Below are 26240 nucleotides of genomic sequence, written 5' to 3'. Positions count from 1 at the left end.
AAAAAAAAAAAAAAAAAAAAAAAACTCGGAACTCAATGTACGAAACTCGCCAGATTCATGTAAATATAATCAGTGTGGGTTTTATGATCGCTCCGAGCTACAGCCCTGGCGCAATAACCGGGTCGCCCTGCTCGAAGACGCCGCTCATCCCACCAGTTTCCGTAAGCAGGCCTAAGCCTAAGCCTACTTTGTTTTGGCTCTGCTGACACTTATCGATCCGCATCGGTCATTACTGGTCAAGCACGACCCATCTGCTGCGCCACCGTCAACTGCGCTCCTCTCGGCGGTCTTCTCAGATTACGAGAGCCTCCGCATCCCTCGAACATCCGCACCTGTAAGGGGTGCGCGTGAACAAGGTGAAGCGCGGGTCATGCATGGCGTCGAGGCGTGCAAGCAACGCAATCAAACAATCCACAACGCATGGAAAAATGAGGACGCTCTCGCAGCGATGTACCTGGAGTTGTGCTCGCACCCGTTCACAGGACAGAGCGAGATATGGTAACACGAGGTGTGATGGTGCCGTGGCAGCAGCGGACTTGTCACTAAGGATATTGGCGGCTCGATAAATTTGCGTTCCCGAGCAAAAATATCATTGTGCTAAATATTACAGCTTCAGATACCATTCATAAGGTAACCCTTTGTTCGCGGCTCGCGGGTATTAATCAAACACTGCCCGTTAGCTCCTTCAGCTTGGCCTCGCGCTCCCGCTGTGCACCCATGCCGATCAGCACTCATTCTGACCTAAAGTGCAGAACACTCACATCGTCAGCGGCCTTCTGCTGGCGTAGCCACTCGACTTCCTGATTCTTTTCTTGCAGCATGTCAGTGATTTCAGTCGCATGGTTCCTCGCCGCTTCTCTCGAGTCCTCAAATGCCTACACAATATGTGCTAAGCCGCTTTATCTTCCTGTACATTTGACTACGCACCTGTAGCTCAGTTTGGGCACGATCAAACTTGGCACGCGCGGCAAGAAAATCTAGTTCCTCCCTGTGGAAGGTTCGGATTGCCTTGGCATGTGCAGAAACGGCCCGACTCTCTTCGCGGATGGCACCTTTCTGCATCTTCTGGATATCGGCAAGCTCGCGGATTGCTTCTTCGAGCGCAAGCAGCTCCGCCTGCCCCTCAGATCTTATAACCTTTGCGACGCGCTTCGCGTCCCTTGCTACTCGCAGTGTTAGGGACAAATCACCAATATAGGGGTTAGGAAATACATGCCTGATGCTTTCTCGACACGCGCCCGCTGTTTGGCCGTAAGGTCTGCTTCCGCGGTCCGTGAGCGCTGATTAAACCCGCTCGTATCGTCAGGGTGAGTTGTTGCAGCGGGACCAACGGTTCCCGCACCAGCAGCGAACGTGCCGCTGCTGAGGCTAACGCGCCGACGACGTGTTGAAGTGCGCGAGAGAGGCGTGCTCCTAAGACTATCGCGGTCGCGCGCGGAGCGAGTGGAGCGGAGGGATGTCGAACGCTGCGGGATACCATCGTGCTCTCTCTCCTTCGTCTTCTCTTTCTTCGATTCTCCTGTCGCGGCAGTGGCGTCTTGATTCTCTTCCTCTTCATTTGGCGGAGCTGTACCATTAGGGCCAGCATTCCGTTTGGACCAGAGAATAGGGATAGGCTTCATGTCTGTGGAAGCCGAGCGTTTGGGCGGGTGGTTGGCAGTCGAGGGTGAGCCATATCCCGAGTCAGATAGAGGGCTCGCCGTCATAGCAAGCTCTTTAGGAGGCTGAGACTCGGGAGGCGGATATGAGGCGTCACCATTTGTATTGATACTAGGAGTGACACCTGTGTTCCTTTCAGCTCCCATCGTGCCATGTTGCTTTTCAGTGAAGGTGTGCTCAGGTGCTGAAGTGGTCAATGGCTGAGGGTCAACGTTAGCCTCTGGCAGGTCTGAAGGCTGATTTGGGTCCTGGAAAGGGGGAGGCATTTCTGAAGGGTCGGCTCCGTCTGTGGGGGCCGCGATGGTAGAACTCTTCCTTTTGGAAAAGAGATGCATGAGAGGGGCGTCGAAGTAAATGCTGCGGGTACTGGCAGGAGATTTATTTGGAGGAGAGGTGATGGTCATGAAGAGAGTCGTGGTGGCTGGGGCGGGCAGACAAGAATGGGCTGCCGCATCCGACTCGGTGACGTCTGTTACGGCTTGGACTGGTCATTGGAGCCCATCCTTCTCCTTTACCTTGTTTGGCATTTTCCCTTCCTTTTTGGGACCTCCGCCCGTCATTGCGAATTGGTCTTAATCTGGCGCTGGAATAGTGAGAATGTCGAATACAATAAATAAACATAACACTGTAAAGAACATTTACTCACATCAGTAGAAATACTCAGTAGATACTGTTTGTTGGTTGAAAACATGACTGGGAATTGGACGTCGAACGCAAGTTGACCAGGGCTTTACCGGAATGTACTTTATCTTATCGATGTTGCTAGTCAAGTTCAGAAATTTCCATTTTATCACTACATACTTACTGTCTTGACTTTGTCTCGAGCACTGTTCGCCAGCATCTGTGTAACGTCCACTCCATTTTCCCGTGATGCCTAAAAACGCGATGACACGACAAGCCTCAAGGTAAACTCCAGTAAACACCAAGCAAGGGGTTGTTTCAATAACTGTATCGAGTTACGACGTCCCTGTGAACCGAGATGAATGAGCTGGAGACCCTTTGCAGCCTCGTGGCGACCCCGGACGTATGCACCCAATCTTTGCTTCCGAGAACATTTGATCTGACCAGTAGTCATGAAGGCTAGGCTGCTTTTCTGGTTGTCACGCCTCCTTCTGCCGCCGGATAGGGCGCGCATATAACCGCCCTCGTGCTTTGTTTGTGCTGGTTACGTTTCCCATCGCTCCTTCCCATACACCATGACCGAGCACGAATCCGACTCTGACCTGTCCTGGGACGAGCTCGACAGTGACGATAGCGCGTCCATCGTCTCATATAACTCAGAAAGCGCTGTAGAAGTGGAGAATCAAGAGCCCGCTGACGCTGTAATTGGGAACGGCAACGAGAAGCAGGAAACAGCAGAGGCGAGCGCAGAGGGTTGTCTACCCGTTGTAGTGAGCAGCATTACAACAATGTCCCACTCATACATTGCTCAGCGCTCTCTTAGCGTAATCAAACAGGTGGACCACACAGTCTAGGCCACACGGGTGACCTCCAGGAACCTGGAATTGCAACAACCAGCAGCAATGAAACGACGCCCCCCGTCAGTGTGAGTGTGTGGATTACTTTGTCTTGCATTGCCATGTTTACTTGAACCTGAGGACCCTAGGCTAACCCAACCTCCTCCCCTGGCATATCCGATGCCGACTGGCTCGCTCTTAACGCTTTGGTGCAGCAAGTCCTTCACGCGGAGAAGATGGTAAGCACCATTCCCCTAGCTTCTCAACATTCATACTCCAGGCATTCATACCCAATCTCCTCGGCCAGCTATACATATCCCAGGCGTTCCAGAATGTACAGGCAGCGACCCACCGCGCTGAGCGGCGTATGCAGCTGGTTGTAGAAATTCGTAAGCTTCAGCAGAAGGTGTCCAATCTGCGCCCAAGTTCATGTGCTGTGCCCATACTCCTTGCACCTCGACGGTCGAGAGAATTTCCTGTTTACGAGTGGCCCGCAACATCAGGACGTTGCGAGGACGACCAGATTCCTACTATATGCGCCCCAAGTGCGCCCATAACGCATGAATCCTCTCGCGAAAGATCTAAATCACGGGTAGCGGCAGATATATCAAGATCAATTCTTGTCGCCGATTCGCCTTTAGACAGTCCATTGATTCCCAATTTACCTTGGAGTATGCGCAGCAGTACCATGAACAACGGCGCGCCTTCGTCGGACGTGCATTACAACGTGGATGCCCCTTCCCAATCAGGTTCTGCGATCGGAGATAGCTGTGTCCTGAATGATCAAGCTCTTCCTGGTGGGTTCCCTGACGCTGCAAACGATGGGGACAGCGACAAGTCGTATTTGCAAGACGAAAATAATGAACCGGCATCTGTTCTCCATCACAGGCCCCGCAGCGAGGTCAGTGGTGATTCTGGTAGCGATAACTTCACATCGCTGGCAGACCGTCTTTCAATCGTGCAAGACAGGCTTTGTTCCCTCGAAGAGCGGATCCCTCTTCCGCGCTCTGGACTCAGTAATGAGGTTGAGGTGTTAGATGGTTCTGGTAGCAATGTCTTGGCTGCACAGCACGAGATCTTCCGCGCAGAGCTCTCTATGATGCGGGACGGGGTGCAGGCTCTTGGCAAGCAATTTTCCGATCAAACTGAATCCATCGCGAAAGTGAGTTACCTTATCCCAATATTCTCGGCCGTCTTATCTGGCGGGTGTTTCTCAAGGGAAAGGGCAAAGAATCTCCAAGAAATAGTCACAGCGAGATCAAGCTGACGACTCCTGCTCGCAAACCAAAGATTCCAGTTCGCCCGTCTATAGTCTTGCAGCGAGCCGATCTTGAACAGAAAATGGATCTGCTACTCAAGGAAATCGGTCCGGGATGCTCCTCAACGCAAACTACTACTATGGATGATAGACACGCCTTTTCGCCGGCGGAAACCCTACTTGACAACATGGTGATTGACCTCGCGAGCTCTAGTCCCTCACATTTCCCTCGCCCTCTGCCTCCAAATCCTCTGTGTAGAGGTGCAGAGGCCCAGGATCGGGCCAGGCCAGCGTCACGTTTCGCCCCGTCCCCAGCCCCGCCCCCAAGGACAGCTACGGAGGAGTGGGTCACAGCGCAGCTCAAGGAGACACTCGGTATACAGCGCAGGCAGCTCGAGGAGGAGCGCAGGAAGCTGGCGGGCGAGCGGATCCAGTTGCACACGGATCGTTTCCGATTGCTTGAGGAGCGCAGGCAGCTGAACGACGACCGCTTCCGACTGAACATCGAGCGCATGAATCTCAAGCGCAAAACAGTGCATGTAAGCTCTAAAGGTCCAGCGTGTCCACCACCACGATCCCCATCGCCACCCTCCAGGGTGCCTAGTTCTTGGCTGGTGCGCAACCCCGTCTCGATACCCCCCTTGCATGTTTGTTCGCAACCTCGTGCGAGGCCGGCGCCCGTGGGTGCGCGTCCGGTACAACACACAGTTTCCCATGCGGACAGCTCCGGAGCGTGGAGGACGGTACCATTCAGCAGTGCTTCCAAAGTTGAGGCCTCGGCTTATAGGTCGCCTGAAGATATGGCTGGTACTGGGCGTGCTGGAAGTGCAGGGGATTCGATACAGAATAGCTCGTTAGAGGGGAGGCTTGCGCAGCCTGTGGAACAAGGCAAAGATCAGATTGCTAGTGGGAGTGGGGGAGGCCATCTGGACTCAGAGTCTTCTCCCCACGCGGAAGATGTCGTATTCGCGATCTGAGCCCAATGAGCGATTCTGTGGGCGACCTTATGTCGCTATCAGTACCACTGTGGACCTGGCTCTACTTGTATTCGCTGCAAGCTGTGTATGTTTGGCAGTTGCTTCTGTACTGTGAGTGTGATTTGTCTTCGCCTCTTGTATCGTGATTAGATATGTTGCCATTAGCCTGTATTCAAGCTGTGTACTATCTCTGCACCCCATTATACATTGTTTGTTCTGCGCCGACGGACCTCAAACATGGAACCCTATGACCACACGACTGCATACAGTCCACGCAGGTTATCGCTGATGACATATGGCTCAGCTGTGCTTATGTGGTTTTGTGGCACTGTCCTTCGTGCGCCCATGATCCTGCTCGTCGAAGTCTACGGGACATTGCGTCAGCGACCCCAAATTCACACTGATGTCCAATGAAAAAGCGAGCGCTTTGTCTTTGCCAGAGCAGCTTTGAGTGTTGGAATCCGTTGACGCACAAAGAGAATCAGCTTCTGCCCATTCCAGGGATAGGTATGTTCGTCCCCCTGACGTTTCCGAATACTCCCAGGTATGTTGTTCTGCACGCTATAACGCAAATTTCTTATCAACATGCTCATCGAGGCTATCGCTTGTCCATAGTCGGTCAGAGGGTGTGATGCTGTGCTGGCTTCTCAAAATCCGATGGGCGGCGCGCTCATTTTAACCATAGGGGTGGTGGAATAAATAACGGCACGACACTTTCTGTCTCAGGTATCTGCACTCTCAGACTACCATGCCCAATGACGAACTGTGTTCAGTGCGGTCCTGGGACATGCTCGAGGCCAACAGCCACTCGCCCGCCCTCTCATATGCGTCTGATATGCATGTTGCAGGGAAGACTTTACACTGCATCAATGGTATGGACGCTGCACGACTTGCAATACCTGCTAGCAGCGGGAGTTCTGGCCGTGTATGTTTTGTACTGCTGTTTCTCGTTTTCGTATTGATGGTCTATCCAGCTCAGCCCTCGTCTGACACATTCATCAATACGGATGGCCCACGCTTCGAACGGCGAATTTCCGTTGTTGTTCAATGATGGTCATGACTTACAAGTAAGTTCCCGAGTACATCTTCACAGCCGTATAGTCTTTTATGTGAGATATTTGCACTCAGGAAAGCTCTACACCGAGGTCTGCTCCTGCCGACGATGATTGGTGTGCCCTGCTGGCCCAGGTTCAACAAGTAATCCAAGCAGAGAAAGCCGTGAGTGGCGATTCTTCAAATTAGCTATGACTTGTCTATATGCACTAAACGGACATGTGTATCAGCTTTTCATTTCTGGACTGCTTATAAAGGACGTCCTATGGATGCATGAACATGCACATCGGCGACTAAAGCTTGTCGAAGAAATCCAGAAGCTTCAGCAGGCAGTCAAGAATATACGTCCCAGTGGATGGTACCCCGGCACGGTACGTCTGTACCTTTGTTTGATAAAATTTTATAGTGACCATTCATGTTACCGTAGGATCTATCTGGATTTGGCGATGCTTCTAGTGATGGCTTTAGCCTGCTGTCCGAGCCTGGAATCGGAGAGGCAATACGACATCCTAGAACATTTATCGAAAGCGCCAGCAATGGATCCTGCATTGGATTTAGGGAGGGGGTTCATGCGTCGACTAGCCCAGAATGGGATGACTGGTGCGAACTCCAGGAACGCTATGGCATAAATGAACTCGAAGGTTCTGCATGCGATCGCATACACGCGAAGAGATCAGACCTAACTATTTCCCATGCCCTAGACAACATCTTGGGAGTGGACTTAGGGGGAGTCACGGGTGATCTCAGAACAGATTCGACGGTTGCAACGACACCAGACGCACAATCTAATCCAGAATTTTCTTCGCAACAAACCGAAACCGGAGGAGGCGTAATGGGACAGCTCGTGTGGGATCAAGGCGCGATGGCTGTTACTACTAGCCAGTCTGATAGCGGTCCTTCGACGGTCGATGACACAAGTCGAGCGCGAAGCCCACAGCCAGGAGCGCAACTGAAGGACCGCTGGGTGCGCAGCACGATTAGGCCACTCGGTCCCAGGAGGAAGGGTCAGCGAAGCCGCGCAGCAACCTTCCCGAACAACAGCGTATTTCACGGCAAGCCTCCTCCCCAGGAGCTTTCCGTCACCGTCTGCCCCACGCCCACGGTTTCAAAGAACGAGCCCAGGCGGAGCCCACCACTCACACGGTTGTCGAGGACACTACGCTCCGCAGAAGACCGGATAATCGCGTCTTTCGGTAAGGATCTCGAAACACAGCGCATACTGCTTGACGCAGACCGCAAGAAAGTGGAGGACGAGCGCAAAGAGCTGGAGGATGCCCGGATGCGGCTCAGCGTTGAACGTTTCCGACTCAACTGCGAGCGGATAGAGTTCGACCGCATGCGAAAGGCCGAGATGATGCCGCCTCCTGCTCTGAGTGCAATTGCAAGCGATCCAACGAAGCGCTTTGGTGGCCTTCGCTTTCGCCAGCCGCTGGACCCGCGAGTGGAGACTCTGTGCACAGCAATGGACGAAATGGACTACGCAATACCGCCACTCAGCCAATGGATTAGGCCTGAGTGTGGCTCCCAATGGAAGGATGATTCCCATGGATGGACAGCCAACCCGGAGGCTGAATCTTGATTTTACGGCTCATGCAAACGGACTAAGACATTAAGAACTTCATTCACCGCGACCGGATTTATGCATGGGAATAGCTATCGGATTGTTGTGATACCATGTTTTCTTGCCATCGGTTCCTTGGACTTGCATTGTGCAGTGTATCATCGCTTGCTATTCATCTGCCCGTCTCATGTTGTACTATTTCCAGCATTCTGTATGATTTTAACCACGCCATATTGAAATTCATCTGACCATTTCTGTGAATAACGCTTTACATGAACTGATGGCAAAGTCTACGACATGATGATTAATTCATCCACAGGTATAATTTAATAAATTACGAACGCATTACCACAAGCCCCGTCCATTCACCAAGCAGCAAAGTCACCGAATACCTCTCGCTCATCACTCGCGATCGACAAGTGCTGATCCTCATAAAGCGCCGTTACCACCTCCTTCTCACGCCACTTGTTGTTCGCTATCGGAGTAAGGGTGTAAGTTATGGAGAGTGCGGACAATGCCCCGCCGTATGCATGAGAAATGCCTACAACGATTTAAATATAAAACCATCTCGCAATAAGGCTCTGAGTACACACCTGTGTCTATGACGATGATCTTGCCGTCGCACCGTGAAACTATTTTCTATTGTAGGCAAGTTGTAACTTAGTCACAAGACGGTAGCGCAAAGGAAATTCGCACCTCAAAGTCAGGCGTATGACCCATGATCATCCTCCTCGTCCCAGTCTTCTTGAGAACTGCGTCTACCTCTGCACACACCTTCTCCTCGGGATCCAACGCCCACCCCCTGTACCACAAAGGCCCATCACTTCCATACAACCTGCGCTCTGCAGGCGTAGCGCGATCTGGCAAGCCGGGGTACGGGTTGGGGGGATGAGGCGGCGGCGGCGAGCGAGCCTGGAGCTTGCGTAGGAGCGATTGCCCGAGCTCGTTGATATGCGAGGGAAAGGGCGTTAAGTCGGGATAAGAAGGAGCGAGCCCTCCATGCACGAATGATACAGCAGCGTGGGAGAGAGGTGAGGGGTTTGAGGGATCGAAGTCGACGTTGGGTTCGCCAAGGGACGGGTGTAACGGGAGTCTACTAGTCACCGTGTAGTTGGCCGCCCAGCTCTTCCCTATGTGCCCGGATGAAAGCATCTTCTGCCGCGCGGAGACGGAGCCGAAGGTGGCAATTTCAGAGGGGTAAACGTATCTGTATAGTGATCCGATCGAATGGGGCCCAAATGAACGGGAACCAGTGCTCTCACCTCCAATCACCTGCACGATGTTTGAATATATCGCTGAGAACTCCATGTATTACACGCACCGATGATGTTCATCCATTCATGATTTCCCAAGTGAGACATGACGAGACCACCAGCAGCGTGTGCTTGCTCTCGGAGCTGGTCCATCCACTCGTACAGCTTTATGGTATCATCGCCTCTTCGCTCAAATTCAGCGCTTGCGCTAGGGCAAGGTCTGCGTAGACTCACCGGTCGATGATGTCTCCGGTCTGAACGAAGACGTCGACGTTTCCGGTCCATTTACCCTGAGCGTCGACTACACCCGCCATCTGGAGGACAGCCTGCGCATTTGGCATGTCTCCATGAAGATCACCTACTGCTACGATTTTCCGCTTGAACTGCCCGGGAATGCTCAGCGGTTGTGTATCGTGAGAGTGGCCATGACCATGTCCTGACGAAGAATGCTTGTGACCGCCGGAGAAACCAACTACGTCTAGTGGCTGCTGTTCTCTGGTACCGGAGTGTAGGGCTTCATTTTCCGGGTGAGTAGCAAGAGGCCAACTAAGCGGGAGACTTAGGGCTGACTTGAAAAAAGCGATCTGTGGTGAGAATACGAGAAGCAGACCGCACAGAGGCACAATAACTGCGAACACCAGGAGTGCACGCATTTTGCGGTGCCTTTAAACTTTGAAGCTTAGATGAACGGAGAGAAGACGGGTTGGTATTTCAACGGGGTGATCTATGTGGACAAACTCAGAGTTCGCCTATCCCGAAGACACGAAGGAATGCAGTTGCAGCCTGTTCGCAGTCACCACGCGCACCTGGCGCTCGTGACTAATGCGCTCTGCCCTCTTCTACCCCACGCTTGCCTCCTGTTTCACTAATTGTGATTTCCCCTGCACAATCTTGGAGCATCTATATTAGGTCTACGCAAATCGCGCACAGCTTAAACAATCAAGTCTGTGCCGGCTGCCTTCCCAGCAGGTATGGGATTGCATGTGGAAGCCCCTTCGCATTTGCCATGACGAGTCTCTTCAGGATGGATGCTGTTCGTTTACCTATCCATACACGTTCTCGAAGACTACGCGAAAATAGGCAAATTCTAACAAACCAAGCTGAACATTTGTCGGCTGGTCCTCTCATAACTGCGGCTGCCCATACCAAAGTATTTAAACCATATGCTAGCTCAAAAATCACTACCATCAATCGAATCACCGATGCGGGGATCTCCAATCCTCAGGCTATTCATGGAGGTGGCACTAGGGACTCTACTCTGAGGTCATCTCATAACTCCAGAGGTGGTCGTGCTTTAGTGTTTGTGGATGTACCCCAACATCCTGATCCTGCCGTCCGCAAAATGATGGCGAAACCCCTCAAACCTCGTGTCCATTTCGCACTGCAACATTCTTCAAAGCAAATCAGCCGTGCTATTTCTAGTGCAGCGGATACTGGTCTCTCTCATTTACGGCGTCGTGTACCTGAATCCCCGCCCAATTCATCCCTGGATAATGGCTCAAGTTCCGACGAGGCACTCTCTAGCTCGCTTGAGGCTCACTCATCCTTTATTCGCGCATTGACTCCTTTTCTAGATTACAACGGAGGTCCTTTGAACTCAAATCATTTGCGAATGCGTCAGCTTCCAGCTGGAAGTCGTCGCACAACGTTCCTCCCGTCCCCGTCCCCGTCCTCTGGTTTTCAGACACCCATCCGCACCAGGTTGTCTAAAAGGCTCTACAAATCGCATTCTCGCACTTTGCTTACAGCTACTTCTACCACGGATCATGCCAAAATCAATACGGCACGTCGACTGGCAGACATTTCTGAGCTTTTTGATTTTCGTTGCAACCTCCTTGCTCTGGTCGTGTTCGTCTCGAAGCTACTTCTCGGCTTTCTTCTGTCTTGCCTTGTCTTAGTCATCTTTTTCTGGATCAAGCTCGTTTTGTGATGCTTGTTCGCTCTGGTCTGATTCGCTGTTCCTCTCGCACGCTCTCCTCTCCGCTAGCTCTCTGATGTTCAACATCTGTTGACTTTAGTGTGGTCTGTTGAAAATCAATTCGAAGTTATCATATGCTTTGATCAGGAAAATGCGACATCAATACGAATTTGGGCGCCATAGTTATAGTGCAAGTAATGCCATGTCTATCTGAAGGCAGCGGCGTTTCTGGCGTTTTTGAGATCTCGGTTTAGAGTGTGGTTACAGCTTATGTCGTGACACAGTAGCGACATACGAGAGGCAGATATACATTCATTGAGCATTCGTGCATACATCCAACGAAACACAGATACAAATACAACTAGAGTTAAATTACAGCTTGCTAGAGGTCGATGTGTGACTCGCGACATTGATCGCGTGCACTGGAGAACCATCCAGTCACACAAGCTTCGCAATTTCTGCATCGATGGCTTCCGGAGAAGTAGTCGAGGCCCAACGCTGAACTACTTTGCCTTCCTTGTCGATGAGGAACTTCTCAAAATTCCACTGAACAGACAAATAAGGATGAGCGAGGCGGCCGGAAACATGTACTGGGCGTAATCACCTTAATTCTGGTCAGACCCAACAGGCCGGACTTTTGGCCTTTGAGATACTTGTAGACCTCGTTCGCATTGTCGCCGTTCACGTCGGACTTCTTCATAAGCGGGAAAGTTACGCCATGGTTCAGCTGGCAGAACTCGCCAATCTTCTCGTCGTTCTCGGGTTCTTGTCCTCCAAACTAATACGACATATACAATTCGGCTTTGTCCAGGCATGACGTTAGTGGGCCGCAACTACCCACCTGATTGCAAGGAAAACCCAGGATGAGGAAATCTCTGTCCTTGTACTTGTCGTAAAGCGCTTGGAGGCCTATATGACGATAATTGACAAGCGTAATAAGCGGCAATACAACCCAGCTACGAACCTTTGTACTGAGGCGTGAATCCACTGTTTCATGGGGCGTCCTGTCGGTTTTGTGGATCATGATTCGGTTGTATGCGAAGCACTCACCACTTCGAGGCAACGTTAACGATGAGCACGACCTTTCCCTTCAACTCCTCGAACTCCAGCGTCTTCCCGCCGGGCTTCTCAGCTTTAAGTTCGTAGAATGAAGACATGGGTGTTCCGCTGGGGCTACTGACTTGCTCTGAGGTGCGCTTGGGTAAGGTGGTAGATAAATATCGATGAGTCGTTCTCACGACACAGTTACTAAGATACCGAGAGTAGCTGGATACGGAGCCCAGAGTCGAGCCGCAGTATCGTCGATAGATAGACAGACTTCGAAATGGGAGATGTCGCCGTGTAAGTAGAAATGGATCCTGGAAAATGCGCCCGTGCGAGGTCCGCTTGATGAGTGAGGAGGCTATGTGTGTCTCGAGCTGTGGCATTGAGTGCGGTCAACGGCTGCAGGCAACCAACCAACTTGCGTCCTACGGGTCACCGCTATAATGTGTTTGCCGCTATGACAAGCCGTGCTTGCCTACTATCCTACTCATTCGTCCGCTCTCGAGTGCTTTGCACGTTTGACTTGTTCGCGAGATCCCTCAATCTATCCAAGGCACGGGCCCTGCCAGTGAGAAGCGCACATTCATCTTCTAGTTCCTTACCTCCACCTCCGCCGTTGGCGACGCTGGCAACGCCGGTTGAGAATGCTCAAGCGAGAGCGTGGATAGCAAAATTCCAAGCTCAAGACATTCCACGGGGTCTTGTCGAGTTAGCTTTCTCTCGCAGCTCAGGACCCGGAGGGCAGGTGTGTTCGAGTAACATCTCTGCAGTAATTGCGGAATTTACGGCTGCGCGTAGAATGTGAATAAAGTTAACACTAAAGCGACATTGAGATGTCCTCTCGATTCGCCTTGGATCCCTCTATGGGCGAGAGACCACATCAAGAGGACGGTGAGCTCGATTTTGGCCTCTCGCGTATACCTATCCAATTTCATCACTCGAAAGCCATCGTATGTATCATCATCGCAGGTAATTCAGATAACATCTACTGTGCATCGCTCGCAAGCTCAGAACATTCAGGAATGTCTTTCAAAGGTACGCTTCTTATGCATAGGTCGGGAGAACTACTTAGATCTGTGCCTTCGCTAGCTTCATTCGCAAATTCTAATTGCGGCATCTACGCCTATCGTGAATGAGACATCCAATGGACAGAAGGAGCGTGTCCGCGGGTTTGAACGGGCGGAGAAGGCTAGACGCAGGGTACATAAAGACAAACGCAGTGAACTGAAGCGGGGCAGATCCAGCCGCGACTGGGATTAAGCCATAAAGTACGTTGCAGGTAATTTGGGATATCTTTACGTTACAGACTTATCAGCGCTACACCGAGTGTGGCCATCGGATCCACAGCAAAGAAATGTCCATTTCGCCAGCGAGGAAAAGCCCATTTTTAAGGGAAGAAAGGCTTACTCAATTCAGTCGGCACCTTTCTGGTGTCTTTCCGACAGGTCCTTTACACTGCAAGAAAATGGTATTTTCTTTGTTGTGACCACATTGTAGAGCATTATCTCGCAAGATACCTGCGTACCCAACCTGGCTCGATCAGTTTTTGAATGGGCATCTCGGACGGTCCAGGGGCTATCCTAATGGAGGCAAAATAGTGATTGACGAGTCGCCCACAGAGGGGTAAGTCAGAACTGAAATTCGCGGTCGACGCGACGTCCGCTCTCCCTGCCGGGTCACAGGGGACGGTGCGTGAAGCTGGGCCCGTACGTGAGTGCGGCAGCTCGACAATGACTGTCAACCTGCTCCCAGATCATCATCATCGTCTGCGGTGTTGGATTCGCCCTGGCAAGCGGAAGGGTAGTAGAAGCGAAAGCCACGCGCCGAACCAGCGGTGCTGTGTCAGTGTGCCAGGAGTCTCAGGAGTGTCTGCTAGTGCCCCTCGCTTGCCCCTCGCTACCATGTCTGAACCGCTGCTCGTCCGTCAAAATGCCCTCGAAGAATGGACTAACAAGCACGCGCAACCGCTTCTTGATGAAAAATGGCCGGCGCAGATGTGGAATAGTGCCTGACGGGACGGAGAAAACGTCCTTCGCCTCCTCCCTATCGTCCGCACTGAACAGCATGTCAGCGTCGGTAACATTCCCCAGCAGTGTCTCGTGATGCCGGGGTTCCAGAATCAATTTCGAGAGTTTGGACTATCAGCTATGTATGTGAGGCATGATTATGTGGAGATCCTGAAGCGAATGGTGGCCTTTGCGCAGAAGAATTATGTTGAAACAAGAAGCGAAAAGGCAGAGGTAGATGTTCGAAAGTGCTTATCCGACACTCTGGAAAATCCGTTCGTAGGGATGCAATGCAACTTCCGGCGTGCAATCGCAGTAACAGGCAGTCCAGGCAATGGTGCGTTGCCGTTTCTTGATGTTTTTGATGTTAACCCAGCCGCGTTCTGTGTATGCGTAGGAAAGAGCTTGTTTCAGCATGTCATCTTGGGCCTCCGTCTGAATGCCAAGCTTTCGACACTTGTTCAGTTCGACCAGAGGCGTGCATACCTATTTGCGGCCCATGGTGTATTTAAAATCACTAGAGACGCGCTCTTAGACCCCGATGTGGCTGGCGATCTCGGAGATCTGATTCCTGACGCATAGTGCCTAATCGATTCGGATCTGAGCATGACCATTCCGACATATATAGCTCTTTAAAATGGCTTGACAATCGTTCAAGCTGCTTCGGCGCGACAGAACAGGTTGGCTTGGCTGAAAAAATCCAATAGGGACAGTAGGTCCTTTTGCATGAGTCCATTCACACTCGAAGAGGCTATCATTGTGTGAGCATTCTATATACATGGTCTGCAATGATGCTACGGACCCCTTTCTAGGCATTCTCTCCATGAGCCCAAGCCGCTCTGTAAGGAAATAGACCTCAAGAACTGGTTCGACCATTATGCACCGTTGGCTCGGTTAGCATTGAGAAACGCACACGAACAGGAACTCTATCAGGAGACTATTGAGAGGAAGGTGGCTCGATTCGATGCCTCCAGCCTTGCGAACGTCGCTCGTCGGGCGATGGGTCCTCAGGAAGACACAAACTCGCATGAACTATTCGTCTTCTATCCAGACTCAAGTTACCTGTTTGCTTTTGCCATCTGTCGCACATCCACTTACTTGACATCTTTGGCCATCCGTCACTTCTCCTCGGAGAGTTTGGCGGAATGCGTAGAACACTATAAGATCTTCCTGCGCATTGAGCCCCTAGTAGCTGCTGCCGGTTGTCTCCTGGAGGGTATAGCAGCTGATTTTCAGCGCTAGGGTGGGTCGTGGAAGATGTGAGAGTTGGAGGCTAGAAGTGCAGGGAAACATCAGCACTGGAGCATGAGTTCTATCAGACCGACGGCCTCATGGCTTGTCGCTGTAGGTGGCATACGCATATCCGCATATCGACCTTCGAGTCGATGGGCGCGCACCAGCACGTCCCGATGGTGTTATATCCCGAGTTGACAGTTGATCTCGTCGACGGCCACCTTTATGTTCCCGAGTCGCGAACGGAACCAACATATGACTCGTTCTATTATTGCAAGGGCGCTGCGATCGTATTCCAGCGCACCGTCATGGCATCAAAGACCAAAGTCTCGCAAAGCTGAGAAGCATGGGGGTGAAAGAATTCACTTATGTCGGCATAGTCCCATATGGCAGACATCCCGATTTTAGTATTGATCTCAAAATCGCTGAGTGCTACCAGTTTGCTGGTCGGTACATGCTCAGCCTTGAGATCCCGGGTGAATACGATGCAGTCTGTTCACTAGGTTGTCTGGCTTTACTCTGATGACAAATTGTATTTAATAGCTGGTGTCGAACAACGTCGTCTCATGTGTGCAGTATTGTATCGGTAAAGAGACCGTTGTATTCATATCAAATGCGTCGGCTTTCTTTTTCACGTGAATTCAGGGTCTATTGTCGTGCATAGAATGTGAATAAGATAAACCTCATGGCAACCTTCAGATGCCTTCTCCACTCGCCTTGGATCCCTCTTGTCGGCGAGACCGGGCCATCAGGAGTGTGACGGCAAGCTCACTTTCAACACTATACGTGTACCCCATATAAATCAGCTCACGAGGATAGAACTGCTTCCATATGTCAACAGCTATCGCAAAACATCCATCCTGCGAAATATCTACGCAGAACGATATGGATTCAAAACGCCAGAAGGGTAAGCATCGTCAGCCCTTCCTTGACGATTCCGCGGAATTCCTTCTTCAGCCGCCGACTGCGTGGTCTCATCAGCTCGAGTTTAAGCCACTTGATCAGATTTGCATATGTGTGCGGCTTGCGCGAAAGAACTGTGTGGAACGCGTGCGTACCCATCCTGGCCCAGTCACTGCAGTTAGCCCCGGCCAACGCCCAGTGTCCTGCCACATACCAGATGGTCTGCGCTTGTTGGACAACAAAGCGCCCTTCACTGGCTTTCGCTACGCGATTTGTGGCCTTGTTCCGCATCGCAGCATATGTGTACCTGATGACCTGATGAATAGTATCTGGCGATATGTTCAGCGCCGAGAAACACACGCATACGATAGAACGCAGCGCACTTCGCAGGAATGGACTGCTCTTCTTGGTATTGAGTCCCCACTGGTGAAGGTAGTGGTGCATCTTCATCGCTGTCAACAGGAAATTCTGGTAAATATTGAGGTAGACAGTGCGCGGCGAGTTGAGATCGGCGTCACAGAACAGTATGTGACTTTTCGCCTTGGTCAGTCTATGCGGCAGAGTCAGCGAAAATGGTGTAAGAATAAGCCGCTGAATTTGCTCACTGCATCATCTTATGCACGAACGTGACACCCGAGCGGCGGCCTCTTTCCACAGTCAAGGAGTCCACGAGGTCTGCAGTGAGTCGATAAGCGTGCTAGAGACCTCACCCGCATTATCTTATACACACAAGTTTCATTGTAGCGACCGTAGTCCGCTGACACGGACAGATCAGTCATATTAATCCTCATTCCACACCATGGAAAATCTGACAATAGTAAAGTATCCGCTCATGAGTATCGGAGGGCACCATGTGTAGAATATTGTTACTCTGCTGGTGAGGTTCCGTTATGCTCGTGCTCGGGTCGTCGACAAAATTCGTCAAAGTCTTGTCGCGCGAAATGAAACAGCCATAGTCCGGATGACCTTAGTACAGGAAGGGCTAATGAGTGGCCTTTGAATTCTGATACACAAAGAAAAATCACAACGTACCTTTGGCCATCATGGCCAGAAATTTTCTCGCTTTGCTGATATCCGTTGTGACGAAGAGGTAGTCATCGATCATACGGAGTAGGAGCTGAGTTGGACGGCGACGATGCGGGTTAGCAAGACAACCATGTATGCTATGTGCTATCGCTTGCTTACGCATTGGAGATCATCTGTAAATTTGAACACTTTCCGCTCCAAGTCACCATAAAAGAAGGAGCACAGAATTGCCGACAAGACTGATCCTTGGGGAATGCCAACAGTTTGTCTGTAATAGTTATGTCCGATCTACCGGAGTTGACAACAATGTTATCTCGGCGAAAACGGGGCTACCGTGTTCTTTCTTACCTTGACAATGTTCTCAGTGATATGCTCCTCGAGCAATTCGATGATTTCTTCCTTCGTGCTGAAGTGGTATACTACCTGCCGTTCGTAAATTGTATGGACGTCCAGTCTTTCGATCGTAGTAGTACTACATACCTGATCCACAAACACTGTGTGGCGCAAGCACCCCGCCAGCTTGGCGGCAGTGTCTAGGAAATGCGGATGGTCGTCTTCGTTCCCCAGATTGAGCTATCGTCAATGCTTCCGCAGAAACGCACAGCGTAAGGCACACCGACGCACCATCAGGCCGCGCTTTCTTCGCAAACTTACGTCTAACCTTCGAACCGACGCAATTCACTTGTCCGAACCGTTGCATCATGTATACATCCTCGTTCGACATGTCGGCAGACGAGAGGCAAAGAGGGCAGAAAGCATACCTCTGAAATGATTTCTCGGATGATCCCCAGAAGCTTCGTCTGCTCTATTGTGTCAAAACATGCTTGGACATCCACCTTGACAAAATACAGCTTGGGACTGCGCATACGGCGTCTCAGCGTGCGCGTCAACAAAGTACAGCTCGTCCTTACAGTGTTTTGTCCACGCTAGCATTCAATAGACGTGTCTTGAATGTTTTGAGCCTAGAGTAGATCTCGTTGGAGCCGAACACGGACGCCCCCAGCAGCCCAGGCTGGTTGTCCTACGCGGATTCCATTCAAATGAGGGCAGATCCCGGGGTGCCAGTAAATGCTCCACCTTCTCATATGTTAGAATCTGGAACGCGGCTTGAAGAACCTGGTTGATGGACTGCGCCCCCCGATCAAATGGTACCTGAGAGTCGCGTCATTTCAGCGTGCAAATTCTCGACACAGACAGGAATATATCAGACCTACCGTTGCCTTTCGTCGTTTCAAATTGACTATGGGCCTTACCCCCGTCTCTTTGGGTAAGAGCCGAACAAAGGAGAAGCCAAGCTTACGCTGGCGAAGGATCTCTTCGGCCTCTGCCTGTCACAAACGTTAAAGATAGTTTCATTCAAGAATAACTGCACGTTCACCCTACCTTGTCCATCTTCTGGAACGTGTCGGAACTCAGCTTGTCTACAAGAGGTGCGCACAGCGTCGACCAGTCGTCTTGCCGGAAATACAAGATCCTCCGACGCAGAGCAGAAGACTCGGTCACATAGAATGTAGTCTGCCAATGTCGTCAGCCTGGGCAAACGCTCCCGGTCGACACCATCGCACCTTCAACAGCGGCAGCAGAAAAGAGTCGAAATACCAGAACAAGAACTCTTCCAAGAGTTCTCTCCGTTTCAGCGCGTCCGTCACGGAGACCCTCCGCTGTGCCCTCGCTGCGCCGCCCTCTGGTGCCAACCACTCACACTCGGTGATCGAGAACTTGTGCAGGACGTTGTGCAGAGTGGTTGTCTCGTATCGTCTGGCAGATATGAACGCCTTGATTTCTGTTCCCTCACATTCCAGCGATCAACTGCTCAGAAGCCAGGACAACTCACGGCGCAACACCACCTTCTTGTTCCGCTTACAGCCCCAGAATGCCTTCGGGATAACCGCATTGGTCACGAGAACGGCATACCGGTACACCTAGTTGCAGGACAATGTTAAGCAGCGCGCGGCAGATGTGAGCGCTAGACGCCTACCTCCACATAGCTGCAGGCAAATTCTGCAAAGCGCGGCTTGGAGCTAACATGCTTCCGCGCCTGGCTGAGACCCCGCGCTATGATGGTGTTCCCAGCAGAATCAACCGAGTCATTGTAAAGTGCCATCGTCGGCTGACTACGGAGCTGAGAGGAGTACTCCGACATCATCTCCTGCGATGCAGACGTGTAAGCAGACATCCAGCCGCACACAACGCAAGTCCAAACCAGTATAATGCTGCTATCCAACGGCCGCTCGTTCTCTGTCCGGATCTATCCAGCCAAATTCGTGAGTACAATTGTGGGTGCGGACAAAACACCCCAACCTTGGACGGACAGGCAATATTCAACAGAGCCTTGTATCCGCATTTACCATGTCTCCAGATCATCTGATCAAGCATGGCTAGCACTGGCTTGAGCCTCTTTGGCGTCTTGCAGGGCCCCTTCTTCTGCAAAATTCATGCTCGTATTTGAATACCGCAGGTATACCCGGTGACGTTCGCCACACTCACCTCAATTTCGTCTTCCTGATTTGAGTAATCGAGCTGTTTGAGCGCTTGCAGAGCCGCATGTTCCGCCACAAAAAACGGATTTGCAAGCCCATACTGGCGCGGGAACACAAACTTGGATAGATGCCGCGCGTTTTTGGCTTGCTCTCGCGGATCAGGATCGACCCACGGCTCTGAGCAAGCTTTTGCCTTTGATTTCCGTTTGTACGCAGAGTTCAGGCGGTTCAAAATATCTGTGGGTGTCATTGTCGGCTGGCGTTTTGACCAGAGAACACTGAAGCTCACATGTGGGAGGAAGGCCGATCGCAATTCGATTTGTGCGAGGGATGAGGCTGGGCCATGAGTAGAACAGACGTGATCGGGAAAATGTGATATCCGCCGGGGTACGTCTGCGCGCATTTGAGCTTACACACACCTCGAGTGATTGTGCTCACTCACTTTTGCATTACAGGGCCAGGGGCCATATGTCGCGTCGCTGCAGGAGGTCCAGAGATGGCCGCTCCCATAGAGTTAGTCTTTAGCCGTTTTGCTGACCTTTCACAGTCAGACGCGCTTTTCGCTTGCCGTTTGACTCCACGGCAGGGGGATGCGGAGTCTAGGGGAGGAGCATGGTCTGGTAAAACTACATTACCGCTCACGCCTGCCACGAGAGGAGGAGGCTTGAGGAAGACAATGGGCTCGCCCATGACTTGGCAGAGACACTCGTTTGGCAGAGGGATGAACACGGATGCTTCGGTCAAGAGGTGGAACATGGCATCATCGCCTATCCTGTATGCAGCCTCTTCACTACTCCGCCACTTCGGAGACTACGGAAGGGGACGACGAACCTCTGGAACAACGTCTCCCACTCGGGTGCCTGAAGGGCAGTCACGACCGTGTTTACGAAGTAATTCGTGAGTAAGACACGGCCGAAGCCAGGCTTCCCCCAGTCTCCACCATCCTTGACCTAGCGAAGCACACCATCGGTATACGCACGCGCAAGAGAAAGAGCAGCACGTACTCGTCTATACCCGAGCGTGATCACGTTCTGCGGCCGCGCCTTCAAGAACAGCTTCTCCTGTGCTCTGTCTATAATCTGCGCACACACGCATCAGCATTTACGCCCTCCCTAGCCTCGCGCACGTACCTCGCGCACATGCACCATCGGCGCGATGGGGCTGAACCGCCGCGCGTCCGTGCGCTCCGCGGGGAGCGCGACATACGCGCCCTCGAGCAGCGCACGGTACGCGGGCGTGTCGCCGTCGTGCGGCTCAAAGTCTGGACCCTGGTATGCGGGCTTGGGCTCGAGGACGCCGCGCAGGTAGTCGCGCAGGCCGCAGACGACGGGGTAGTATGCGTGTAGAATCGCAAGCGTGACCGACATGGCGCCGCGCGGGCAAGCCGGAGGAAGAGGGGGGGACTGGGGCCAAGTCGCGTCGCTGGGAGGTCGCAGCCACGACCGCGACGCGGCCGGCTCACGTGCACACACGCATCCGGGAAAGGTCTACTTCTTTTTGTTTTTATTTTTATTTTTATTTTTATTTAACTCCGGATTTATACTCTATACCGTAAGGTACATGCAGAATGTAGAGGATAAGGGAACCATTCTGCGAGACGAAAGGTCCACTTCGCAAACGCTTATGTACCCCGTTAAGTTGGGCATCTTCTTTTCAATGACTTTCTATTGCAAAGCAAACAGCAATTTCTATATCGTGCGCGTGCCACCGCGCCCAGTAACCGCCCAGGATCCGCGTCGCTGCTCTGTGCCTGCACTCAGCAAGTCTCCGAGTCGGTATCACACACCGTCATGAAGTCCCCGGGTCTTAATGCCATGCAAGTATCTCAGAACTTGGTCCGGTTTGTGTCGCATACATCAGATTCTATCCGACTGACAAGTTTTGCCAGGCTTCAGTAATAACAACTCGGTTATGGCGCCGCTAGACATGATACCCGATGTGGCGCAAGTTCACGACCTGTATGAGAACAAGAAGATGGAGCCCAGTCGTCGGCATCACTTTCTGATTCAGCGTCCAGCGAAACATCTCGTGGGCTGATTTATATGATAATGGGGCACGCGTGAAGAGTGCTGACAGTGCGCTTGCCATCACCTTCCTGATGGCCTGGTCTCTCAGCGATAGAGAGATCCAAGGCGCGTCGAGACGGCATCTGAACGTTGCGACGAGGTCTATCTTCTTCACATTCTATGCATCACAATAAATCTCACGCGACTACAATAGATCCTAGATGCACGCGAAAAGAAAAAGAAAAAAAAGGCCGACGCATTTGATATGAACACAACCGTCTCTTCACCGATACAATACTGTACACATGATACGACGTTGCCCGATCCCAGCTACCAAAGTCCAAGTCACGCATTGGAAAAACGGCAGGCAACTTTACAAACTGGCATTTCAAAGCTGAGCATGTATCGACCGGCAAACTGGTAGAGGTCGACAGTCTTGAGATCAATGCGGATATCGGGGTATCTGTCAAATAGGACTATGCCGACGTAATTGAACTCTTCCACCCCCATGCTTCTCAGTTTTGCAAGCCCTTGGTCTTTGACGTCATGTTTATCCGCGACGGTGCACTGGAATAAGATCGCAGTGCGCTTGTAATAACAGAAGAAGTCATATGTTGGTTCCGTTGGTGATTGGGGCACATAAAGGTGGCCATCGATGAGATCACCTGTTAAGTCGGAATACAAGACCTTCGGGACGTGCTTGCGTGGGCGCACGCTGATCGACTCGAAGGAGTCATGAGTAGATATGCTCATGCCACTAGGGAGGAGGCGAGGGACATTCAACTTTTCCGTTCCGCCAGGCCCTGTTCCACATCTGCAGCGCCCGAGTCGCAGTGGCAGCCACCACAGCGCGGCGCACGTGCGCACACGCGTCCGCCACCGCGCCGAGCGCACGCGTCGCACCCAAGATTAGCCCTCCGTGAAAGTTCAGGCGTGCAGGAACTGCCTCCGGCTCAAAAGGCGTGCGTGTGGGAGGCGCGGGCACCGACTCCCCCGCACGCGCACATACACACACACATGCACCCCGCTGCGCCCGCACTAACACCGGCGCAGGCCCAGCGACAGACGTGCACGCGTCAACGCGCGGACATGCTGCAGCTAGAGCGCTTGGGGCGCACACTGCGGGCGGTGCACAGGCGTGCGCCAAGCAAGACGCAGCGTACGTCGCTCAGCCCGCGATATATAGGCAGATGTGGCAGCTGCAGGCCCGTCGCTCCCGACTCCCCCCCCTCCCCGCCGACTCCCCCTGCTCGCACACACGCTCGGTTCAGAAGCATTCAATTTCGATAACGAACAGCAAAGTAAGAAGCACAAACTAAATGGTGGTAACTTTCATTGTCCGAAATGTATGGGCCGGCCGCTCATGCGACGGCTCGAACCAAGTAGGCTAGGCATCCAGGTCCACGCTCGGCACTGCGAAAGCAAAGCAGGGCGGGGCAGAAGAAGAGGAAACAGAACACCACGGCGCGGTGGGCCCCTCCGCGAACGGGGCAGATAACTCTGCGCTTTCTACGGTAGGTATCAACGATCGACCAGCAGCGGGAGCAGGTCAAGCTCAACGCCGAGCCTAAATCACCGCCGCAACCGACGACAAGGCGCACCACGCGATGCTGCAGCAGACCGTGCGCGCAGCAGCACCTGCGCGAGAGCAACACGCTAGTCGTGCCTCTCCCACGTCGCGCGCTTGCTCCAATGCGCGTCCTGGAACGTCCGGAACGTCGCCGCAACCTGCGCGTCGCCCTCCGTCACGTCGTCGTTCACGCACAGCAGCACCACCTCGTGGTTCTCGCTCAGCCGCTCCATCACGTCCGCCGTCTGCTGCGGATCCTCGAGCCGCTCAAATGACGCCGGTGTGTACCCTGCCGCCCCACAGTCAGTCGCGCACTCAGCGGAGCGAGGCCAGACATACCCATCACGTAGCGATAGCGCTGCAGCAGCTGCAGAATCCACGCCCGCAGGTTGCGCTCGCTCGCGGTGCCCATCACTGCACCGAGCGAAAAGTCGCCGTCTTGCCACCGCTCGACGAGCGGCAGGTGCGGAATGTCGTCGAGGCCTTCGTAGCTTGGCCCCCGTCCCGGGACGAGCGGTAGCTTCCGCGCAGGGTGCGGGAGGAATGCTGCGTTCCCGAGGTCGCCGCTCTCGCGGACAAGCGCGGAGATCACTGTAGGCGTCGTCAGTGGCGGCGGCGGACATCAAAATTAAAATGAAGCCGCCAAACTTGGCGGATATCAGGGAAATCAAAGACCATCAAGACATACCACAGTCACCACATTCGACGTCTTTGAACGCGATGTGCTTGAATACGTCACTTGCGCGTTCAAAGCCCGCGAAGCACTGGTCGTAGTTGATCCGGCAAGTGGGCAGCTCGTCCTCGGGCACATCGGGCGTCGACGACTGGAAGCGATCGCCCAGATCCGCATACGCGTACCCGTCCATAGAGGCTTTACATCAGCATCAATGAGCAACACGAACACAGACGCGAGAGCCAGCGGCGGGTGCACTCACAAAACACATACGACGTGCTCCCGAGCCCGCCCTTGACCCCGCTGCGCGCCAACGCCCTTTCGACACGCTTACGCTCGAGCGTGCTGCGCCACGCGCCGCGCACATCCATCTCGCGTTCGTCGTCCCATACTTCCCATTCGCCGCCAAGCTCCTCCCAGGCCGTGCGCCCCTCCCACGCGCCCCAACTGTCGTCGAGCGCACCGAGGCGGCCAACGACCCACGCCCAGAGCAATGCCTCCCGCGCGCGCTCGACGATAAAGTGTGCGTGGAGGAAGAGCGTGTTGATGTCCGATGGCGCGCCGGGGCCAGAAGTCTCGCGGAAACGATGTGATGAGCTACGCGCGAACGCGCCCGGCCAGATCGTCTCAAGCTCGGCGAGCATCGCGGAGGACACGATCTTTGCCTGGTGCATCACATACGGGCGCTCACGTGCGCCGAATCGTTCACCTGCGAGGAAGAAGTCGAGAGTGAGCACGCGGCGTGGAGAGAAGAAGGGGTTCACGGACTCAGCATGTAGTTGGACTCGCCCATGCCGCGCCATTCGCCCATGGTCTCATGCGTCGGTCGCGACGGAGGAACTTTGAGCCAGGCCTCCATGTGCAATACGATACCGTAGGCTAAACGCCACTGTGGATGAGAGTGGCCCTACGAAACAATCCGGACGCGCGCACCAGAAGTGTAGAAGCTAGCCGGCGTCATGGGGCGCATCATGTACAGGTCATCGTTCTTGGCCAAATACTGTTCAGCCTGATTGGCGGCCACCAATGGGGAAATGCCTCACCATATAAACACTAGACGAGGAGCGCGTTAGACCATATGCCAAAGATCGTCAACGGCGAGATGCTCACAAATAATCAGATATATCCGGGACATGGCCAAGTTGCGTCTCGATAGCCAAGCTGAAACCTGGGATCAAGACACGACGTCATAGGCACAGACAGCGGGACACACCTGTTGAAATTGGTCCCCTCGTATGAAGAGAATATTTGGGCATGGTGCACGACGTCCAAGGACACAGCGCCGTCCTTCCAGCCGGAGTGGGTGTGCTTACCTAGGTCGAGCCACTGAGGGATCTGGCCGAGGCGCCAAGAGGCGGACAAGGTGAGGTTTGGGGTGGTGGCGGGGACGGGGAAGTCTGATGTGAGGAGGCGGAAGTGGCCGATGTACTTGCGGAAGTTTGCGAGGACAGAGCGGAGGGAGTGGCGGAGCTCATCGTGGTTCCTGTGACAGAGGAGGTCGGCCCCCGCGCGCACGCGGCCGAAGAGGGAAGCAGGAAGGATGGGACGCACCGGTAGAGACGCACTTCTGAAACGGCGCCAGTGGGCCGCCAAGGGTCGTCGTCGGCATAGGTGTCTTGGGCATCGAGTTTGGCGTCGAGCTCGAGGGGGTCGGAGCCGTTGACCCATGTCCAGAGAAAGTCGAGTTTTGGGACTTGGGAAGAGTAACAGAGATCGCCTTGGGAATAGTAGGCGTCCAGACAGGAAGAAGGAAGATCGACGACGGGCTTCAGGGTGGGTGCAGGGCCGGGAGCAGGGAGGAGGGACGTCTCGAAGGGGAGGTAGGAGGTGTGGAGGGACGAGGTGGCCTCTGGAAAGAGGTCAACGTCGAGATCGTCGAAGTCGTCGTCATCTGAGTATTGGAAGGACTGTCTGAGGAGGACAAAGAATGTGAGGACTGAAGCACTGAAGAGAACGGCGAGGAAAACACGGCGACGAGAACAAATGGAGGAGGAAATTGGAGCCTTCTGGGAGGGGGGGAAGAGGGCGAGGGGAATGTAGTCTGCGGTATTAGGGTAGGGCATGGTGGTAGAGAAACATGCAGCGGTGGGGCCGGGAGGGATGGGCAGAGAGTTCTTAAGAACTAAGATTGCAGATTGCCGCACTGCGCAGACCCGCAGCAGC

General features: G+C 53.1%; 11 protein-coding genes across 11 annotated transcripts; 5 read left to right on the top strand and 6 right to left on the bottom strand.

The window, feature by feature from the left end:
* Positions 1–662: 662 nt before the first annotated feature.
* Positions 663–2063, bottom strand: FIBRA_05198 (uncharacterized protein; the record flags this gene model as incomplete). Its single annotated transcript, XM_012326971.1, has 4 exons — positions 663–707; positions 762–875; positions 928–1159; positions 1213–2063. The coding sequence occupies 4 exons, from the start codon at positions 2061–2063 to the stop codon at positions 663–665; spliced, it is 1242 nt and encodes a 413-aa protein (XP_012182361.1).
* Positions 2064–2855: 792 nt separating this feature from the next.
* FIBRA_05197 (uncharacterized protein) lies at positions 2856–5351 on the top strand (the record flags this gene model as incomplete). The annotated part of the gene is made up of 5 exons (XM_012326970.1): positions 2856–3050; positions 3104–3205; positions 3266–3355; positions 3397–4278; positions 4335–5351. 5 exons carry the CDS (start codon positions 2856–2858, stop codon positions 5349–5351), a joined length of 2286 nt encoding a protein of 761 aa, XP_012182360.1.
* Positions 5352–6099: 748 nt separating this feature from the next.
* FIBRA_05196 (uncharacterized protein) lies at positions 6100–7983 on the top strand (the record flags this gene model as incomplete). The annotated part of the gene is made up of 5 exons (XM_012326969.1): positions 6100–6276; positions 6326–6418; positions 6480–6569; positions 6635–6775; positions 6832–7983. The coding sequence occupies 5 exons, from the start codon at positions 6100–6102 to the stop codon at positions 7981–7983; spliced, it is 1653 nt and encodes a 550-aa protein (XP_012182359.1).
* Positions 7984–8330: 347 nt separating this feature from the next.
* On the bottom strand, positions 8331–9871 carry FIBRA_05195 (uncharacterized protein; the record flags this gene model as incomplete). Its single annotated transcript, XM_012326968.1, has 6 exons — positions 8331–8506; positions 8559–8604; positions 8662–9172; positions 9228–9237; positions 9287–9402; positions 9453–9871. The coding sequence occupies 6 exons, from the start codon at positions 9869–9871 to the stop codon at positions 8331–8333; spliced, it is 1278 nt and encodes a 425-aa protein (XP_012182358.1).
* A 353-nt stretch (positions 9872–10224) lies between these two features.
* On the top strand, positions 10225–11148 carry FIBRA_05194 (uncharacterized protein; the record flags this gene model as incomplete). The annotated part of the gene is made up of 1 exon (XM_012326967.1): positions 10225–11148. One exon carries the CDS (start codon positions 10225–10227, stop codon positions 11146–11148), a length of 924 nt encoding a protein of 307 aa, XP_012182357.1.
* A 426-nt stretch (positions 11149–11574) lies between these two features.
* FIBRA_05193 (uncharacterized protein) lies at positions 11575–12293 on the bottom strand (the record flags this gene model as incomplete). The annotated part of the gene is made up of 5 exons (XM_012326966.1): positions 11575–11682; positions 11741–11914; positions 11978–12045; positions 12101–12123; positions 12187–12293. 5 exons carry the CDS (start codon positions 12291–12293, stop codon positions 11575–11577), a joined length of 480 nt encoding a protein of 159 aa, XP_012182356.1.
* Positions 12294–13013: 720 nt separating this feature from the next.
* FIBRA_05192 (uncharacterized protein) lies at positions 13014–13440 on the top strand (the record flags this gene model as incomplete). Its single annotated transcript, XM_012326965.1, has 3 exons — positions 13014–13130; positions 13192–13215; positions 13270–13440. The coding sequence occupies 3 exons, from the start codon at positions 13014–13016 to the stop codon at positions 13438–13440; spliced, it is 312 nt and encodes a 103-aa protein (XP_012182355.1).
* Positions 13441–13856: 416 nt separating this feature from the next.
* Positions 13857–14246, bottom strand: FIBRA_05191 (uncharacterized protein; the record flags this gene model as incomplete). The annotated part of the gene is made up of 2 exons (XM_012326964.1): positions 13857–14017; positions 14081–14246. 2 exons carry the CDS (start codon positions 14244–14246, stop codon positions 13857–13859), a joined length of 327 nt encoding a protein of 108 aa, XP_012182354.1.
* A 666-nt stretch (positions 14247–14912) lies between these two features.
* Positions 14913–15428, top strand: FIBRA_05190 (uncharacterized protein; the record flags this gene model as incomplete). Its single annotated transcript, XM_012326963.1, has 2 exons — positions 14913–14947; positions 14999–15428. 2 exons carry the CDS (start codon positions 14913–14915, stop codon positions 15426–15428), a joined length of 465 nt encoding a protein of 154 aa, XP_012182353.1.
* An 882-nt stretch (positions 15429–16310) lies between these two features.
* Positions 16311–21195, bottom strand: FIBRA_05189 (uncharacterized protein; the record flags this gene model as incomplete). Its single annotated transcript, XM_012326962.1, has 26 exons — positions 16311–16482; positions 16537–16651; positions 16706–16872; positions 16949–16997; positions 17053–17079; positions 17136–17288; positions 17355–17439; positions 17508–17636; positions 17697–17771; positions 17829–17921; positions 18110–18206; positions 18260–18369; positions 18426–18500; positions 18563–18676; positions 18732–18863; positions 18914–19131; positions 19183–19270; positions 19327–19497; positions 19552–19596; positions 19650–19772; positions 19836–20221; positions 20267–20307; positions 20367–20600; positions 20660–20778; positions 20833–20907; positions 20959–21195. The coding sequence occupies 26 exons, from the start codon at positions 21193–21195 to the stop codon at positions 16311–16313; spliced, it is 3330 nt and encodes a 1109-aa protein (XP_012182352.1).
* A 2295-nt stretch (positions 21196–23490) lies between these two features.
* On the bottom strand, positions 23491–26140 carry FIBRA_05188 (uncharacterized protein; the record flags this gene model as incomplete). The annotated part of the gene is made up of 10 exons (XM_012326961.1): positions 23491–23693; positions 23744–23995; positions 24093–24275; positions 24340–24786; positions 24846–24956; positions 25011–25065; positions 25121–25130; positions 25188–25238; positions 25291–25560; positions 25629–26140. 10 exons carry the CDS (start codon positions 26138–26140, stop codon positions 23491–23493), a joined length of 2094 nt encoding a protein of 697 aa, XP_012182351.1.
* Between the last annotated feature and the right edge of the window lie 100 nt (positions 26141–26240).

The sequence above is a fragment of the Fibroporia radiculosa genome (genome assembly GCF_000313525.1).
Source record: "Fibroporia radiculosa TFFH 294 genomic supercontigs, scaffold4060, whole genome shotgun sequence".
Classification (NCBI taxonomy): Eukaryota; Fungi; Basidiomycota; class Agaricomycetes; order Polyporales; family Fibroporiaceae; genus Fibroporia; species Fibroporia radiculosa.
Note: the sequence above shows the minus strand (reverse complement) of the source record. Positions and strands in the feature narration are given on the sequence as shown.